Here is a 20200-nt window from a genome sequence, read left to right on the forward strand (position 1 = left end):
CGGGCTTTAGTCAGCAGCTGCTCTAATCTGACCCTCTCAAGGTCCTGCCACAGTGGAAAAGTACAGCGAGGAGGCGCTATGACTTCCAGCCCCTTCAGAGCCAAACCTATGGGACTTTTCCATTCCCCCTGTCTAGCCCGCCCTACTCTATTCGTCCTGCCCGAGCTCTGTGCCACGGTGCCGCTTTTGGTTTTACCCGGTGTGACATTAACTGGAATAGTGAGAAACGGTAGAATAAAAAGATCAGGCTCTGACATGTCTTTCTCTCTTTATGTTCATATGTATGCGTGGGTGTGAGAAAGGGAGAGTGAAAAGCGGGAGAAGCCGCTCTCATGTTAGAAGTGTCCATACAACCTGTATTCATAGGTGTATGTAGACACATTACAGGCACCTACCCCCAAACACACACACCCCACCAGCCCAAATGTTTTTTTTATTATTATTGTTTACGTGTACAAATCTTATTCATTCATTGACTTACAAAATACAAGAATATTAGTACAGTCTTTTTATGTAACATATTACAGAATGTGACCAGTTCAGTCAAAAAGAAAAAAAAAAGGCTAATGTATAATAGTGTAATAACATATTGTGGGACTATGAAATTATGATTTCTGAACAACAGTTTGTACTCTACGTAAGAATGTTAACGCTAGATTGTTACATGTCGTGTCTTTGCACTCGCCCATTTGTCAAGGATGGCGTCAGATAAAATAGACCGTGCCAGAGTGTTTTCGATAGAGATCACTGCCAACTGGGTCAAGCGATCATTGCTCATCCTCGATGAGCTTCAGCTTATTAAATGATCTCACAGCAGATGCAACGGTCAGAGGCATGGTCAAGAATTCTCTACTGTCAAATTTGGGAAAACCAAACCAAGATTTTCCTGTATGAGAAAGTTTTACTTCTCAAGAGCCTTGTAGACCTTCAGTAGATGGCTTGCCGGGTATATTTCTTAAATAATATCTCTGGAAAGATCCCAGTTAGTCAGGGCATATGTGGTAACTGATTCCTCCATCTCAGGCTTTGCCATGTGATCCATTTTAGTGATGAATTAAAAATTTTCATTCACAAGCTGAAGATTGGAAAACCTGTCAGAGAGTTCTTGCAGGATTGTGTCGACAATGACATTAAAAACCATGCACCTAAATTGCCTTTTGGGTTCCTTTTCATGATGGCCATTGCTGGCCATGTCATGTTGGAACCGTTTTTGCTCCCTAAAACGTCTCTTTGAGTTCTGGAGAAGCATCCATTTCTACGGCTATCCTGCGTGCAATTTCAAGAGACTTCTGAAAGCCCTCTTGTCTATACTTAAGCAAAGATTCTTTAAGGGAATAATCTAATGGCTGTGTTTATTGAGACATATGCTACTTGCAGTGCCTTGCTTGCAAAGTTGATCTCCAAAAGTAAGTCATACCAAACTAAGAAGTGCACAAGGAACTCGTCAGATAGTGACTTTGTGTCTGAGACAATTTTGCTGTCTTCTGCCACTTCTTTGAGCTTTTCTGGTGCATCTAGAATCCCCCCTGTGAAGCCTTTCCCAGTTGTGTCCATCACATCAGTGAACTCCACAGAAGACTCAGTGATGGTGACCTTTTTCTCCTCATCTGTATGAATATACCGTATGATAACGGAGATCTGCTCTTGCTTTGAAATATCAGGTGTGCTGTCCAATTCCACTGCAAAGTACTTGGAGGCTTTGATCAGGGCACACATTTTCCCAACAACACATTCTGATATTGAATCTAAAAATTCATTTTGTATGCACCAAGACAGGTATCCAGTGCTTTTTGTTTTCTGAGGCAGCCTTTTAAAGATGCTCTGCCAGCGTGATGCTCTGCCAGCGTGACATCATGTGAGCTCAAGGATACCCAGAACATTTCCATTTTTAGGATTTCCTAACTGTGCATTTTCCCCCCTCAATGACAAGTTTCTTTCTGCAAAAAAGACCGTGTAGACTCAATGAGTGCCCCCATTTCATATGGTGAAAGCCATTCAGGTGGATCTTCTGAGTAAGAACCTGCTCAAGCTGTCTCTTCCTCACCTCTTATTTAATAGCTTTAAATAAATTATGCATATTTCTAGTGCACTTTTTCAATAAAAATAATAATTAAAAACAAATCATTTGGTATTAAGTATCTGTTCCTGCACTTCCAATATTAGACCAACCTAATGTCTTCTCCTGTCTGTTTCGATTTGTTCGGTTCATGGTGGCCCCATCTCCAGGTGGCCACCACCGTCTTTGGCTCCTCACAACCACTAGTGAGCATTTTTATTATGGATAAACCTTACATGTACAAGTGCACAGTCTTGGATTCAGATACTTACAGACTCACTTTTACACAGAAAACCCATATTATTAGCTGTCACTTTATACATCTGGCATTAAATAATGTTGTGTATTCTTCAGTGATGTTATCAAGGGGTCGGTTGCTTGTACCTACAGGTACAGGTACAATAAAGTATTATATGTAATACTTTATGGGTTGGTTTTGCTGTTCTTTTTAAATCTCTCTTTGCAGGTGTAGAAGCAGACTCCGAGGATATTATCTTGCTTTCTCCTTCTCCGCTCCTCCATTTTTTTTTTTACCTTTTCCTCCCTTTCAGGATTCCATCTCATCTTTTTCTCTTCTGCCTTTACGTTTTTGTGTCCATTCAACATGAAATAGTCCCAGTATAAAGTCTAATGAAGCTTTATGCATATATAAATAAGACCTGGATCCAATTGAGCACATCTGGAACGTCACGTTTCGGTTAATCCACCAATGCCATGTCGCACCTTAGACTGTTCAAGAGCTAACTGATGCTCTAATCCAGTTCTGGGAAGAGCTCCCTCAGCAGAACATCCGACATCTCACCAGGGGCATGCCCAAACATTGTCGGAAGGCTATATAGGCACATATAGGCCATAAACACCACTGAGCGTTGTTTAGACTTGTTTTGAGTAATATTCAAATCAACCTAATTTTCCACTTTCATATTGGGTATGAATCCAAATCCAGATCTCAGCGGCGTAATCATTTTGATCTACACTTTTTTTTTTTTTTTTTTTTACAATTTTCTTATCAATCAATGATAATAATTATTAATAATACAAAAAAATCAAGGAGTATGTTTAATTAATTGAGATCTAGGATGTGTTATTTTAGTGTTCCCTTTAATTTTGCGTAGATTCTTCAAAATAAAAAGCTTGCAGATCCGTAACGACAGTTTTGGTATTGTAAAAAAATAAACGTGTTTATATTAGGAACAAAAGAAGAAGTAGCACCGTCGGTCATGTTTTAATCCCTTTTCTTCGATGTGCATTGTACGGAACGAGGCGCGCTCCCGCGACAGCGCACGCAAATCTCTGTAGGCAAGCACTTTTTTTTTGGCACCTGTTCTGTTGAAAACCAAAAGTGTCACAGGACGAGTAGTGCGTTCTAGACAGGGGCCAACAAAGCAGCACCAGGGCAATTACATCACAGAGGTCCCGGCGGAAACCTCAGCTTCCCCCCTTCCCCCCCATCACCACCTCCTCACCCCACCCCAATCTTATTTTAAGTGGACATATCCTGCTCCTTGCTGAGAGGAATACTGATCGGTTTCCTGTTCTTGGAAGTAGCTCTCTGTGGGGAGGGGGCTCAGAGAAATGGAGGGGTAAGTGTTCACCCTCTTATTACTGCTCCTGTTTTAACCCCCAAAATGTGACGCTTGAAAGAAAAGGGTGGAAAAAAAATGCTTTCCAGTGCAACTCCTGGTAATCCTGTGAGCTTTAGTCCAGCAAGTTAAATGATTGAAGTTTCTGAGCGGTGCCAAACGATCAGCTGAGTCCATAAACCGCAGTGTTGCCCGGGTTCGGACAGTGGCAGCGGTATAAATGAGACAGAGCCCTCGTATGACGGCGTAATTTGTCCATTCCTCAGCATGGCGAGGGAGTTCGTGAAAGGGAACAGCGTGGACGGGTCCAATCAGGAGAGCGTCTCCGGGAAGAAGACGCCGCTGCTGGACCGCGGCCAGTGGGCGAACAAGCTGGAGTTCCTGCTGGCCGTAGCGGGGACGCTGGTTGGCCTGGGGAACCTCTGGAGGTTCCCTTACTTGTGCTACAAGAATGGAGGAGGTAGGGCAGGTTCAAGGGTGCAGAATAACTTTGTATCCTGGGGGGAAAAAAAAAATTTTTGGGCAAAGTGTGGAAATTCGCTTCTAGAGGTTTTCCAGTTTTCAAAAAGTTTTCGAAGGGATGATGGGGGTCCAGTAACGATTTTCGGCTGACATAAACAAACAAACAAACAAACCAACAAACAAATAAATAAATGACTAAAGTATGAGTCCTCACCAATTTTTTCCCCCAGTGATAATCTGGTGGTGACGATGGAAACTGCATAAAATTGTCTTTTTTGGGATGGATATTAACTTTTCAACCTTTTCCCGAAGGTTTTGCTACATGCATTTTAAATTAAATAGAGCAAATAGTGTGTTTTCTTCATTATTTTGGCTTTAAAGTTTCTTTTTTTATTATTATTAAATACACTATTTTTTTGTTTATTCTCGGGTGTAGAAATCCCTTTACAATTTCATGTTTTATTGGTATCCAATAGGTAAGGATGTTTTGCTCATGAACATGGGTTCATGAGCAAAACCCATGTTTTGGAGTTTAAGGAGTTCTTAAAATGGTTATATCGCTTATGTGGGACAGACTCTCCATTTGCATGCTAACACAAAAACACAACAATCAAGATGAGTGTTATTACAGTCTCTGACAATCCAATGACAGAAGTTAATAATGGCGTTCATAAGCAAAAGAGAAAACTTTCTTTCTCTTTTACCATTTCTATTTCCATAAACATGATTTTGCATAAATTCATTGATCAATGAACATTACAAAAGTTACAAAAAATCTGAAGACAGACACTTACTGTGGAAGCCACACAGGTAATACAGAACAAAGTAATATGAGATCATTCAGTTTAGCAGATGTAGTTCATGTGTTGGATTGGAGCAAATGGGCCATTATATTATCTATATTCTGTGTATGAAAAGTTTTTGTGAACGTTGCAAAATATTTCCGGTTCAAAATCTGTTTTCAATGTTTAAAAACATGTATTTGGGATCACATTTCATGAAATATGTTTAACTTAATGGAACAAAGGGAAAGCACAATTTTCCTCTGTTGATGTTGTTACCCGCCTGTATTTGCTACAAAGTCAACCGAAAAATCCTCAGTATTTTGAGTTTTGAAAAGTCTGGATATCTGAAATGGGGATCGTGTTTTGATGTCATAATATGAAGTAAAGAAGAAGGAAAAGGCGAGGCAAGTTTATTTGTATAGCGCATTTCAGTAACAAGACAATATAAACTGCTGTACATCAACAAAAAAAAAAAAAGAAAATAAAACATTACAGAAGAAAGCACACTGCAGTGCAGTTGTAGCAGCAGGTTAAGATATAAGACAAGTTGAACTACAAACTAAAACATTAACATTCAAAGACAACTCTAAATAAATAGGATTTTAACCTTGATTTGAAGGAACTCAATGTTTCAACACTTTGACAGTCTTCTGAGAGTTTGTTCCAGATAAGTGGAGCATAAAAACTAAATTCTGCTTCTCCTTGTGTGTTAATGGTTCTGGGTATGCAGAGATGATTTGAGCCACAAATTCAGTGATTTATAGACTAACAGAAGTATTTTAAAGTCTATACTCTGACATACAGGAAGCCAGTGTAAGGACTTTAGAACTGGGGTGATGTGCTCTACTTTCTTAGTCTTAGTGAGGACGCAGGCAGCAGCGTTCTGGATCAGCTGCACCTTTCTGATCGACTTAGGCAGACCTGTAAAAACACTGTTGCGATAATCAATTCAACTAAAGATAAACGCACGGATTTGCTTTTCAAGATCCCACTGAGACATTATTCCTTTAGACCTGAAAGTGTTCTTCAGATGATAGAAGTTATTGGACCTGAATGCAGCATTCAACCACTGTCGATCATGCCATTCTGTAAGAGCGCCTGGAAAACTTAAGGGACAGGGACTTTCTTTTCTCAGTACATAACTTTACATCAGACTCATCAATAATCTTACTGATGAAAGGGAGGTTTGAGATCAGACTGCAGTTCTGCAGTAGACGTTTGTCTAGATTGTTCTTTTTCAATAGTGGCTTGATAACAGCTGTTTATAGAGACTAGGGTATACACTTGTCAGAAAGGGCGTGTTTATTATCTGAATCAAATCAGACAGGCTATGACAGGCAAAACTCTCTTAAAGAAAACTTTGGGTAGAACACTGATACAGCAGGAGGGCAAACTTAGCTGGTGCATGATTTCTTCTAAGCTTTTGTAGCTTATCTGGCAGAGTTGGAACATTTTCTTAAAACCAGTTCTAGATGGAGACAATTTTGGTACTGAATTTGATATGGATGTTCAGACTACATGTCTAATCTTTTGGATTTTCTCAGTAAAAGAAGTTAGCAAATTCCTTGCAGGCCCTAGTGGAGACATGTCTGTGACAAAGAAATAAAATGATAATGCTGAAGAAATGATAAACATTAGCAAAACAGATTTCCTACTCATAAAAAAAACAAATTAGAGTAAAAAAAAAAAAAACAACAACAACAAACTGAAGAAAACACATCATGAATGTATGTGAAGTGCCTTGGCTTGCCCTAAAATATGTTTTCCAGTTTATGAGGCTCGCTTTCTTCTCAGGTGCGTTCCTGATTCCCTACGTCCTGTTTCTGCTTGCGTGTGGTATCCCGATGTTCCTCCTGGAGACGGCCATGGGACAGTACACATCTCAGGGGTGCATCACCTGCTGGAGGCACTTCTGTCCCCTGTTTGAAGGTCTGTGTTTCACAGGAGCACACTGCAACTCCACCTCAGCCCACTGCATTCAGTTCAAACACAGTCTGCAAAATAAATACTGTTAAAAAAAACAGTAAAGCAACATCCTTAGACTATTTTGTTTTCAAGTATGCTTTAAGTATTTGTGCTCAATATTAAAAAGGCACAGTTGTAAGTAATTAAAGCTGTTAGATCTAAAGTTAAGAGCTTTACGTCACTGCCACATGGAAGGTTCATTCCCACTGATTATGAGGAAAAATCATAGTCGCATTTATTTATAATGTCTTGCAAAAGTGTCTGTGCCGCAACTCTTTGTTCTCCCTTCACGTTGCAACCACAGACTTGATGGCATTTCATTATGATTTGATGCGATAGACCAACACAAAGTACGTGGCAGCGTGCATACATACGTATGTCAGAGGGCCCTGTGGCGCTGATGTATGGCAGCCTGGCCTCTGTCAGTCTGCCCCAGGGCAGCTGTGGCTCCAAACATAGCTCACCACCGTCAGGGTGTGAACGTGTACGTGAACGGGTGAATGATTGACTGGTGTAAAGCGCTCTGGGGTCGTCGGACTAGTTAAAACCCGATACAAGTACAAGCCATTTACCATTTTACCATGTATTCAGCCACTCTGAGGGAATACTTTGTAGATCCTCCCTTTGCTGCAGTCACAACTTTAATATGTCTCTACCCAGTGTGCAGATGGAGAGATCTATTTTTCTTTGCAAAATAACTCAAGATCAGTAGATCTGTATAATCTGATTGAATTTGATTTTGGAAAGTGCCTTGAGAGGACATGTATCATGAATTGGCGCTATATAAATAAAATTTAATGGAATTGATTAGATGAAGAGCGTCTGTGAACAACAGTTTTCTGCTATAGCTTCTGTTTTAGATTTAGGTTTGGCTTTTGACTTGGCCATTTTGACACTAAAAATGGTCTCATCTGAAACAGTCCATTGTAGCTCTGGCTGGTATTCTCAGAACCTTTGTGCTGCTTTGAGGGGAATCTGTTTCCCGCTCGCAAGTGTTTTGGTGGTCTGCAGCCTCTAATAGGTTTTCTTCCAGGACTACCCTGTGTTTAGCTCCATCCATCTTCCCATCATCTCTGACCAACGTCTCTGTCCTTCCTGAAGAAAAACATCCCCACAGCACAATGCTGCCACCACCATGTTTCTCCTTTAGTTGTATTGAGTTTAAAACTTTTATTGCACTTAACTTGCAAAGCGATAAAATGTTTTGTGATTGTTTTGAGAGCAATCTGTGACTAAATTACACTAATTGCCAAAAACAAATAAATTAAATGAATTAAAACAATGTAAAACGAAATTGTGCATCCACTCATGTAAGATCAGGACATTGCAACTGAATGAACAAGGATTTCATCACAACTGTCTGAAATAATCTAGACAAACGTCTGCAGCCATCTGAAATTACAAGCAGCTAAAAATTAGGCATGCCCTTAATCTGAAACGACCTATGAAAGTCTCCCATCACCGGCAATCAAACGAGGAATTTAGGTCCAAAGTAACCCAAATACAGGGGCTCACATGAGAACAAAGGAGAATCTGTTGTTCATTCCCAAATTAACAGGCAAAAGAAGTTGGCCACAAAGCACAATTGTCCATTGTTAAGCTTTGATTAATAGTCAGCGCGTGTGGACTCTGGGAAGCCTGATGGAACGTTGCACACAACAAACTTGTCTGTTGTTTCTCAGGTGTTGCATGTGACGGATTATCAGACACAGAGAAGAATGCATTACACTGAAACTCAGCTTCTTCACACCCAATTTATCAAGATGTAAAGGTGAGAAAGTGTTGAAGCCAAAAAAAAATATAAAAAAAATAAGTCAAACGGTTCTAACACGTTAATGTGGGTTAGAACCTGAGTTTCCCTCGGGGCCGGACACCCTTCCATTCAAATTGCCAACTTTGTGTTTCCAGCATGCACCCAGTCACGCAGACCAGGTGGTGGATAGGATCAGCAAGTAGGAAAGCTCTTTTTCTTGCTCAGGTCTCATAGTTTCACATGCAGCTGCTTTACAACCTGTGTGATGTGTGATGTCTAAACTGGACGCCGCAGGGTCTGACAATGCTCAGAAAAGCCTGCTGCGTGTTTAGGCGGTTTGTTTATTAAAGGTTCAGGCCGGTACCTCTGGGGCAGAAAGTCACAAAATGTAAAGTAATAATAAAGAGTGTAATACGAATTTTGTGTATGTGTGTGTATGTATGTATGTGTATATATACATATATATATATATATATATATATATATATATACATATATATATATATATATATATATATATATATATATATATATATATATATATATATATATATATATATATACGTATGTGTATATTTATATATATGTACGTATGTGTGTGTAATAAAAATGTGTATCCAGCCCCCTTTACACGGAAACCCCTAAGTAAAATCCAGTCTAGTCAACTGCTTTAGAGTCTGCCTGTGTGTGGGTTTTAAATATCCATATAAATTGTACTCTGAAGGCCTCATATGTTTGTTTGACATTAGTGAACAACAACTTCATGTTTTCCTTCCATAGATAAAAAAAAATATCTTGGCCCTGTCTTTCAGTGGTTAATGCTATCTCTCTCCTAGACATAGCTATTGGCTGAGCTTTTAGTGCAACTCATTGTGCAGCTTAGAGCTTATCTGCTTAACCTGAGTTTCTCTCCTAGATGAAGCAACGGAATGAGCAAGTACTGCCATCAACTTTTTGCTTTTCTTTCACATCAGCGCATCTTTGCTCTTTTTGTGTGTATGCTCTGTCCTCTCCTCCAGCGTGCTCGGTATGAGGAATTGCTGGGAAATTAAAGCCTCATCCACAAGAAGTGGATGATGCAAATCAGTGACTCGATACAATCTGCTCAGTTTCCTTTGACTTTTTTTAACTGATTTCTATAATAACTTAATAGCATGGTTTGATAACTAGGATCAAATTGGAATGTATGTACTCGCCGCTGAGGCTGTATGTAGGATTAACACTGAATTAACCTTTTTTGTGAAATGCCTCAAGATGAAATCCATTGTGAAATGGTGCTGTATAATAAATAAACTGAATTGGATTTAACAAAAGCACCACAAAGACACAGAAACATAGCAGACAGGAAATCTATAAAGTTGTGGATATGTTAAAACTAGGATAGGTTATAAAACAGCAATGCAAAAACTGAAATTGTGCACCACTTTGTGTTGGTTTTTCACATAAAAGCTCACTAAAATAGACGTTTGCTGTTGCGATGTAACAAAAATTGCTGAACATGGCGAACAGAGAGCCGCCACCGAGAACATTAGGGAGTGCAACAGGTTTTTAAAAAAAAAAAAACTTTAATAGATAATAAATGAGTTCGGTGGAATTAGGTCATCTTATTACAGCAATATTGGGATAAGTAATTTGATATGTGTAGATAAACTGTCTCCCCAAGATGTAATCCACTGTAGAAATTCTGAGTTTTAAGTAAAAGCTTTATATTTTTAAAGAAGTATCTCTTTGAAGATAACAAGACGCATCTCAAGGTTAGAATATTTAGATAAAAACAACAGAGTTTTTAAGAATATACAGATCTGATTGGTATATGTCTAACACTTGCAGTCCTAATGCTAGTTTAAGTTGAATGGATGCTACAAGAATAAAAGTTAGTAGTTTACTTTACAAGGTAACTGAAGATCATATATTGTTTTGTTCATATAACATTGAGGTGAGAAGCTTCACAAAGATTCTCGAAGCATGTTGGCTTGTTTCTGCAAACTGCTGCGTAAGCTGCAGTGTCAAAGTGTCAAAATGCCCAGCCATGCATGATGACCCCATCTGTGTCCTCAGGTATCGGGTTTGCCACTCAGGTAGTGATTGCATACGCTGCTGTGTCGTACATTGTCATCCAGGCATGGGCTTTCTTCTACCTCTTCTCGTCCTTCAGCGCTGAGGTTCCATGGGCCAGCTGCAGGAACTCCTGGAACACAGGTAGATGTACAAAAGTGAACAATGTTAAATCTAAATATTTGGTTAATGTCAATCAGAATTATAGTGTCGATAATATCGTAGCCTGGTCCCGGACATAATGTATGTTTGGAAGAAAACCTGCAGAGTTCAGGCTTTGACTTTCAATTTAGCATTGCACACTTATTTAATTTATGTTTTTTTCTTTATCCAGAGTCTTGTTTTGAATTTGATAAGAAAAACTTATCATCCAACTGGACTGCGGCTGCAAACGCGACAACACCTGCAACCGAGTTCTGGGAGTAAGTGTAATTAATTTCCGCCTCTGTTTACTGATCAGTTTGAGATATTATCGTGTGAATTTTGTTCCATTATTGTTGCAAGCAAAGGAAACGTTTTGTAAATGGAAATATGAGAAAATGCAATCCATTTTTAAATTTTAAATCAAACTTTTAAAATTTCTTGATCAAAATAAGGTTTTGAGAGTAACTTTGCTGTTTTCTCAGATTTTTTAAATTTTATTATTTATTTTATTTATACATATGCCATTGGATATCGCATTTTAATTAATTTTTTTTTTTTACGGAGTTAATATATTCAAATTTTATTTCTCGTTTTCATATTGATTTTTACAAATTGCATTCTTTATAAATTGCTTTCTTTTCAAATTGCCTTTTATGGATCACAGTCTTTTCACATCTTGCTCTTGATGCGCACATGACCAACAAAACTCCAGAGAAAAGAAGGGAATTGCATGATCTGTAAAACGCAATTTAAAAAGAATGAAATTCTTAAAATTCAATCTGAAAAAGAGAAATTTGAAAATCTAAAATCTGAAAAAATTAAAGAGTTTAATTTGAAAAAAAAGTAATATGAAAAAAACTGTTTTTTTTTTGGGAAAAAATTAAATCTGAGAAAACTGCAACATTACTCTCAAAACCGTTTTTTATTAAGTTTTTCAAAGAATTTGAAATTTCGTAAATTTCCATTTACGAAACATATTTTTTGCTTGCAACAGTAGCACAAGATTCACTCTATTTAGTTTTTGGTAGTGCAGTTTTTTTCTTTTTATTTTAACATTAAATGTTTACAGCATTATTTCTCAGCAGTCTGAGCCAGTTTTTTTTTTTTTTTTTTTTTTTTTTTTGCCATCACAATCTAAGCTTTTTTGCACCCTTCAGGACAATAACACAACACATAGCAGGTTTATCTCAGGTGGTTAACAATGGATATGTTCATAATAAATAAATGTATGAAATCAAAGGAGCTGGAATAATACTGTATTTGCCTACCAGCCCTTTTGGTTGGTGAGAAAAATATTGGACAATAAAACTTGTCACTGCTTTGTAACTTGAGCTGCATTTTTTTAAAACAATTAATATACTTTAGGAGTAAAATGATGAATGTGCCCACTTCAATTAATGATTAATAACAACTAGTGTTGTCCACTATAAAGAGTAAACTACTTCCAGTATTGATCAGGCACATTATTATGACTATTGACAGATTATGTGAATAACATATTAGATATTTGTCGTTGCACATGTTGGTTGATACTTTGGGCAGCATGTGAACATTTTGTCTTTAATGTTTATATATTATAAGCAGGAAATACGAGTAAACATAAAGATTTGAACAACCCAAGTGGGTCAGAATTGTGCTGGTATAATGAACGGGCCAGTGCGTCTCCAAAACTGCAGCCCTTATAGGTTGTTCTCAGTCTGCAATGGTCCGTATCAAACAAAACCGGTCCAGAGTCATTGCTGGCAAAGGTTCGTTGATGATGAACATGGAAAACAAATAAGTTATTGGGAGTTTTGATGAAAGGTGACATAATACACAGTGTATTCCAGCTTATTGCCCGTGGGGCTGCAGAGTCAGGAAGACCTGACTGATGGAAAGCTGCCTGGTCTGAGGAATCAGGTTTTCTTTTGCATTACCTGGTTGGCCAGGTGTATTGCTTACTAAATTGCTTAGGCCGCACATGAGACCAGGAGGCACTATTAGAAGATGGCAAGCTATTGGAAACACAGGGAGGCTGTGGATGTTGTTTTGCTTGGAAACCTTGTCTACTAGTATCCATGTGGTTACTAATTTGACAGACATCACATCCATTTTTATTTGCACACCATGTTTCTATATTTTTCCACATAAACTGTATTTCCTGATCATTGTAGCGTCTTGCAGCAGACGTTTGAAGTTCTCCCTACTTCAAACCAAAATGTTTTTGAGGAACGGTTCGAAGAGCACAAACATGAGTTTGAGGTGTTGACTTGGCTTTCAGATTCCCCAGATCTCAATTTATTTTAGCATTTGTGGGATGTGCTGAGGAAAAGTACTTTAATTATCTCTGCTTATTATTGTTTTTATTGTTGCAACGATTTATGATATCTATTGTGAGTTTTTTTATTTTATCATATAAAATTCATTGTATTTGTTTATTGTTGAACAAACAATGGAATATTTTTCCGTATTCTAATAGATTTTAACGAATGCTTTCTTTCTTAATTGCAATGTCTTTACTTAAATATAAGGGATATTTCAGATTTAGAGACTCTATAAGTCTCCCTTTCTAACATTATACATGCATTTATCCTTTCTAGGAGAAGAGTCCTGGGCATTTCTAAGGGGATTGATGAAATTGGTAGCTTAAGATGGGAGCTGGTCCTCTGCCTGTTACTCGCATGGATTCTCTGCTACTTTTGTGTTTGGAAAGGAGTGAGATCCACTGGAAAGGTGAAGTTACCTCTAATAGAAATCCTTTGAAAATGATTTGTGTTTTACAGAAAAATATTCTGTGGAGACTTTTGATAATCTCGGCTTTTTTATTAGCTTCAAAATAGTCCTGTTTCAGTTATTACACCTATTTATTAGTGGAAATTTAAGGGCATTAACCCCAAACGAATACACATTTTTTTTAGCAGTATTTCCTATGGATTAAAATGTAAAGGTTTTCTTCAGACGTTTTATATGGAAATAAGAGCTGAACAGAATCAGATGTAGCTGATCCTAGGTGTGGCATTTGACAGTTGGGAATTGTTGCCAAGAAGCCAAAACAGCATTTAGAACAGCCAAAAACAGCAACAGTGTTCAGAAAGATAAAACAAATGGATAAGAGAGATTTGTTGGACTTTGCATGCACTAAGATGGAAATGAAAGCACAAATATTCTTTCAGCTGAAGAACCCCCCCCCCCCTTCCATATCTATAATAATGATAATAAACTAGAATAAATACGTCTAAAGGAGAACCATACAGTAAGATCTCATTGATTTTCTTGGCTTCAAATGGTCCTGAGTCATAAACAGGAGTTTCTTCTGCTGAGGTTATGTTGACTGTAAACATTACTGCTTCCTGTATCTGCTTCTAATTATATCAAGTACTGTTGAAAGATTAACCCTTGACGTTTCTGTACAACCAGATCTAGAAAGCCTAATCTTAACCTAATTAAAAAAAAAAAATAACTTACCAACCACATGCAATAAACAAGCTGTAAGTGAGCACAGCTGTGTTGCAAAGCCTCAAAAAAATGGAGTTTAAAACTTTTGAAGGAGCATGGGCTTAAAGTTTGAACAGGGGCCACATCCTAAAAATAAAATAAGATGAATAATAGACAACCCAGCAATACAATTTTCACGGCGACTTACTGAAATGAAATCACCCACATTTACAGTTGCTTTCAAAAGTATTCATACACCTTGAACTTTTTCACATATGGTCCCATTACAACCACAAACATCAATATATTTTATTGGAATATGAATACTTTTGTGAATCACACTTTTCAGTTTTTTATTTGTAAGCTTTTTCAGACAATGTATAATTTTCTTTCTACTTCACAATTATATACCACTTTGTGTTGGTGTTTCACATCAGGTTCCCATAAAATATATTTATGTTTGTGGTTATTATGTGTTATGGAAAAGTTCAAAGGGTATGAATACTTTTGCAAGTCACTGTAAACACAATTTAATCATTTAACTGCAGAACAAATCATATCATCCCACTAACCTTTCTCTGTGCCTTATTCTTATTGTTGAATGTTTTATTTTGGGTCCTGGTTCCGTGTCCTGTTCTGTCATTCTGTACATGCATGTTGGAGAATAAGCTTTGTTTTAATGTTTTTTTGTTTTACCCATCATGATTGATGACCACGGGCTAGAGGTTTGAAATATTCAACTGCCTGGTCGTTTTATGGAGAGAAAAATAAAGATCTAATAACGATTACCTTATGAATTTTGGCCTTTGCTGGTACATTCACTCACATAGACTCCTGCATTACATTTTAGTTTTATACGATCGGTGGGACTTATATTGTGTTCACAAAGGAGTTCACAAAGGAGCAAAACAGGTTTCAGTTCAGGAAAACAAGCTCCTGCACACCATCGATGACAGATAAACGTTCAGGAAGTTTAACAAACAGGTTCCCAGTTGTTTTATATTCCCTTTTATATATATCCATCCATCCATCCATTTTCCGAACCGCTTTATCCCTCATGGGGTCGCGGGGGGTGCTGGTGCCTATCTCCAGCGTTCACTGGGCGAGAGGCGGGGTACACCCTTGACAGGTCGCCAGTCTGTCGCAGGGCAACACAGAGACAAACAGGACAAACAACCATTCACGCACACACTCCCTTTTATATATATATATATATATATATATATATATATATATATATATATATATACACACACACACACACACACACACACACACACACACACACACACACGCACAAAGCAAAATACACATCTTAATTGCATGTCTTTCCCATTTTGAGGAGTAGTGGAAAGAAATTGGCCCACGTGTCACATCCAATCATATTTAGATCCCGAGTTGACTGGATATCAGGGGATGTTAATTAGAAGTCCCTCAACACTCTGATTAACGTAAGAGGAGTTTTAAAAGTAAAATGTTAATAAGAATATACCTTATGTTACATTAAATTTGAAGGATTTGTGCCAAAAAGATGGGAACTGATGTTTCTGAATAATTTCTGTTAATAATCTTTCCTTCACACTAAAAAGTTTATTCAAATTAAAGGTTCGATACCTTATATTTTTATGTTGCTCACTAAAAGATTGATTTATTTTATGGCTTGTTATATTATAAATATGTTCCTGCTGCAGCAGTACAGATATTACTGGAGCAGAAGTGATACACATAGGCCATAATAATTAAACATAGATATTATTAATGAGATCTTTATTTCAACCAGACTTTAGATTAAATAATGTTATTGTATGAAAAGAAAAAAACACATTTAACCTCTTGAAAACAGAAAATAGCCGTGTGGGAGTAATGTTTGAGTCCTGCATGCCTCCGTTCATTTATTACAAGCAGAATGTTTGATAAATAATAATGAAAGCTAAACACAAATATCGTATTTATACAACCATCCTGACTAATGAGCCATGTTGTTTAGCATCATATATATGTCGTTTTAATTAGTTTGTTTTTTATTCATATTTTTTTATTATTTACATAGTTCTTGTTCAAGAGATTTGGTGCAAAAACTTTAAAGGTTTCTATTCAAAATAATAATCATAAGGCAAATACAGGAAAGACAACAAAAACACTTCTTTTTAGTGATATGTAATTTGCTATAATGCAACGTTAATCCTGCTTTGGACACAAACCAATGATTTCATTTGTGTTGACAGGTAGTTTACTTTACCGCCACGTTTCCCTACCTGATGTTAGTCGTTCTGTTGGCCCGCGGTCTCTCGTTGCCCGGAGCGATGGATGGCTTGGCTTTCTACCTGTATCCAGATCCTACAAGGTTGGTGGACCCTCAAGTAAGTAATTAAGTCAGATTCAAAGAAAAGCTTCCAGTCTGGTTGTTTCCAGTGGAAGCCTGAGCCATACTAAATGCTTTAATTGAATTATTTAGACACATCAGCCATCCTGTTTTACAGCAATTTCACATGTGCATTTGCACTGAGGCTGTGCTGATGTCTGTGTAGGTTTGGATGGATGCGGGGGCACAGGTCCTTTTCTCTTTCGGCATTTGTCAGGGGAGTCTGACAGCTCTGGGAAGCTACAATCAATATAACAATGATTGTTACAAGTAAGTTCAATACTTTGCATTCAGTCCTGTCATTTTGGAGCAAATGTGTTAAGTTTCTCTAGTAGTACTAGTTTTTGAGTATACCATAGAGAAGTTGTAATGCCTTATGTCTTTAAAATAAAGTGCAATTCCTGTTTATTTCATAAATATTAAATCACCATGATATATCGCTACATTGGACAGAAAAAGTCTACACACCCCTGTTTAAATGCCATATTTTCGTGATGTATAAAATAAGACAAATAATTTCACAACGTTTTCCACCTTTTAATGTGACCTATAAGCTGTAAAGTGCAATTGAAAAACAAACTCAAACCTTTATAGGGGAAAAATATTAAATAAAAAAATTAAAATAACCTGGTTGTATAAATATGCACACCCTTAAACTAATACTTTGTTGCAGACCTTTGGCTTTTATTACAACACTGAGTCTTTTCGGGTAGGAGACTATGAGCCTGACACATCTTGATGTGGCAATATTTGTCCACTCTTCTTTGCAAAACCGCTCCAAATCTGACAGATTGCGAGGGCATCTCCGGTGCACAGCCCTCTTCAAATCACCACAGATGTTCGATGGGATTCAGGTCTGGACTCTGGCTCGGCCATTCCAAAGCCTCAATCTTTTGTCCGATGAAGACATGTTGATTTAGGGGTGTGCTTTGGGTCATTTGCAAAATTAAGCTGTGCTTTGATGTTTTTCATCGTAACATAATGCTTCCGTCATGGCAACCTACCCTATAGCCCAGACATATGAAGAAGGCGGGAGTCACATGTACTGCACAGCCAGCACTTGCCAGAAATACCTGCAGCTCCTTCAGAGTTGCTGACAGCCTCTTGGCAGCCTCCCTGACAAGTTTTCTTCTCGTCTTCTCGTCAATTTTGGACAGACATCTTGTTCTTGGTTATGTCCAAGAACAGGATGTCCGTCCAGGACAGGATGTTTCTCCATTTGATGATGACAGTCTCCAGTGTGTTCTGTGGTACTTTTAATTCCTTGGGAATTCTTTTGTAGCCTTCACCTGACTGGTATCTTTGATTAATGAGATCCCTTTGATGATTTGGAAGCTCTCTGCTGGCCATGGCTTGTGCCGGAAAATGTGGCTACAAAATGTCAGGAAAAGCCTTCTAGAACAGCTGAACTTTATTTGGGGTTGATCAGAGGCACATTCAAGCTGTGGTTGTAATGAATTATGAGGAGATGAACCCGGTATTCAGTCAGACACTAAAATAATGCTTGACGGGATTTATTGAGGAGAAGATGGGTCAGGAAGGCAGAAAAAAAAACAATACAAAATGGTGTACAGAGCTAACATCCAGGTGGCAACAAAAACTGGGACAGACTCAAAAAACAAAGGAACTGGTCAGGTAATCAGAATACACAAAACTGCTGAAGGGCTCTTACTAATGACGTGTGTGAGAAGTTCCGGCAACAAACAGAAAACTGAGAAGGGTTTAAATAGACAGGTGGACAGGTGAAACCAAGTGACTTCTAATTAACTAGGAACAGGTGAGAGTGATCAAGGAAGGGGAAGTGACAGAGAGGCTGATGGGACAGAAACTAAGATGACCAACTACAGAGCAAAAATAGCCAGAAAGAGAAAACCCAAGATAGAAAACAAGGCTAAGACTGAACAGAACACAAGCTTTAATCAAATCTAATAAAGAAGACCAGATAACTAAAACAGTTAAGGCTAAACATGAATCCAATACAATACTAGAAACAGAAATATACCCTAAGGCAGGAAGGTTAACTTAACCAAAACAACAACAACATCATGAACCAGAACAGAACATTACAGTGGTTGGTGATCCTGTTCAAAACATTTTTTGTAATACTGGGTGAAATAATCCTTCCATCCTGAAAGTAGTAAATACATTATGCATTCACAAAAAGGAGGTTAAAAAATCGTTTCCTGTGGGAACTGCAGGTCTGTAAAAACTCAAACCAATTCATACCCCTCGGTTCAAAGAGTTTTGTTCCTGCTTTCATTCCCCTCTTCTGTTCCTCAGGTTTCGGGGGTATTGGCATATCTAACGGTTGTCCCACATGCCAATCATTCTGATGCGCTCACGTAACGGCAGTGTCCATGCTCGTTCTTTCTTAGTTTCCGGTTGCGCACTTTTAGTGTTTATGTATCCGGTTAGCTTAGCGGTTAGCTGTTCATTGTAGCTCCACTGCTCTCACTGTAAACTCTGAACATGGTTGAGAGTCGCAACAAGCGAACCATATTCATGTTTATGAGAAGAAGAGGAAGGCCTCAGTAGGAAGTAATAATACCAGAGTGGATTTGGGAGAATTTCAAGACGCAATCCCCCCGAAGAGCGAGGTAAGCGGGTCTTGTGCATGCGTAGTTATTTAAAAAGAGACTTGGGGAAACTTGCAGAAAAATCTCCGGCCCTAGTTTAATTGGTGACAGGTGTGTGCGGACTTCAATTTAACATGAGTTTGAATTGGTTAATTGGTTAATTGGTTAAACCGGAACACAGCCACATCCCCAGTTATAAAAGGGTTTGCACACTTGTGCAACAACATTATATCATTTGTTTATTTTTACTGCACCTCCCTGAAAGATTAGTTTTTTTCAAAGTTTGTTTTTCATTGCGTTGTACAGGTTATAGGTCACATTAAAGGTGGAAAAACGTGTGAGATTATTTATCTTGATGTCATTGTTTTACATGACAAGAACCTGGCATTTGATCAGGGGTGTGTAGACTTTTTTTATCCACAGTATAATTATAGTAATAACAATGTGTAAAGTGTAATTTGTTTTTATTCCATACACAATAATGCCTTGTGATCCCTTTGCTTTGCCTTCTCTTCCAAATTGGAACTTGATAAAAAAGATTATCAGATGTATTCTCACACTGCAGAAAGGGAGGAAAAAGTTCAAATAATTAATAATAAATTTAAGTACATGCAATTTTATTTATGTTCTTTTTATCCACTTTAATGTTAATGTTAAGTTTTTATTTCAATTAAAGATTTGAGATAAAAAATATAATTAAAACGTTTGACGAAATGTCTAAATTTAAAGCTTGGTTTAGTCATCTTTGCAGAGAAAGTATGTTTCGTAGCTGTAACATAGTATTTAAAGTTTTGGGGCTATTTTCATAAGCATACTGTAATATGAAATGTTACATTTTTGGGCCTGAAAACACATTTTAAATGTTATGCAAAATTTTAGAACAGTAGATGTCAAATAATTGTTTAAGTGGGATTTACTGTTTTTCTCTTAGATTTAGTTTGTGTACATCATCAAAAATATTTAGATTTTCTTATTTTCATTTAAACAGTTTCTCATCAGTATTTAAACATGTCCGTGTCTTGCTGTATGCTATATGTTTGTTGTT

At 37.6% G+C, this 20200-nt stretch overlaps 1 protein-coding gene across 1 annotated transcript in view; it reads left to right on the top strand.

Annotated features, from left to right (window-relative positions):
* The first annotated feature begins 3408 nt into the window (after positions 1-3408).
* Positions 3409-20200, top strand: part of LOC105933231 (sodium- and chloride-dependent GABA transporter 2) — a 31396-nt gene continuing 14604 nt past the window's right edge. The window contains exons 1-8 of the mRNA XM_036152112.1: positions 3409-3639; positions 3906-4099; positions 6681-6815; positions 10663-10803; positions 10994-11081; positions 13383-13515; positions 16443-16577; positions 16746-16849. Coding sequence (XP_036008005.1) covers positions 3632-3639; positions 3906-4099; positions 6681-6815; positions 10663-10803; positions 10994-11081; positions 13383-13515; positions 16443-16577; positions 16746-16849 — 938 coding nt within the window. The 5' untranslated portion in view covers positions 3409-3631. The remainder of the gene's footprint in view (positions 3640-3905; positions 4100-6680; positions 6816-10662; positions 10804-10993; positions 11082-13382; positions 13516-16442; positions 16578-16745; positions 16850-20200) is intronic.

Source organism: Fundulus heteroclitus, chromosome 20, assembly GCF_011125445.2.
Source record: "Fundulus heteroclitus isolate FHET01 chromosome 20, MU-UCD_Fhet_4.1, whole genome shotgun sequence".
NCBI lineage: Eukaryota > Metazoa > Chordata > Actinopteri > Cyprinodontiformes > Fundulidae > Fundulus > Fundulus heteroclitus.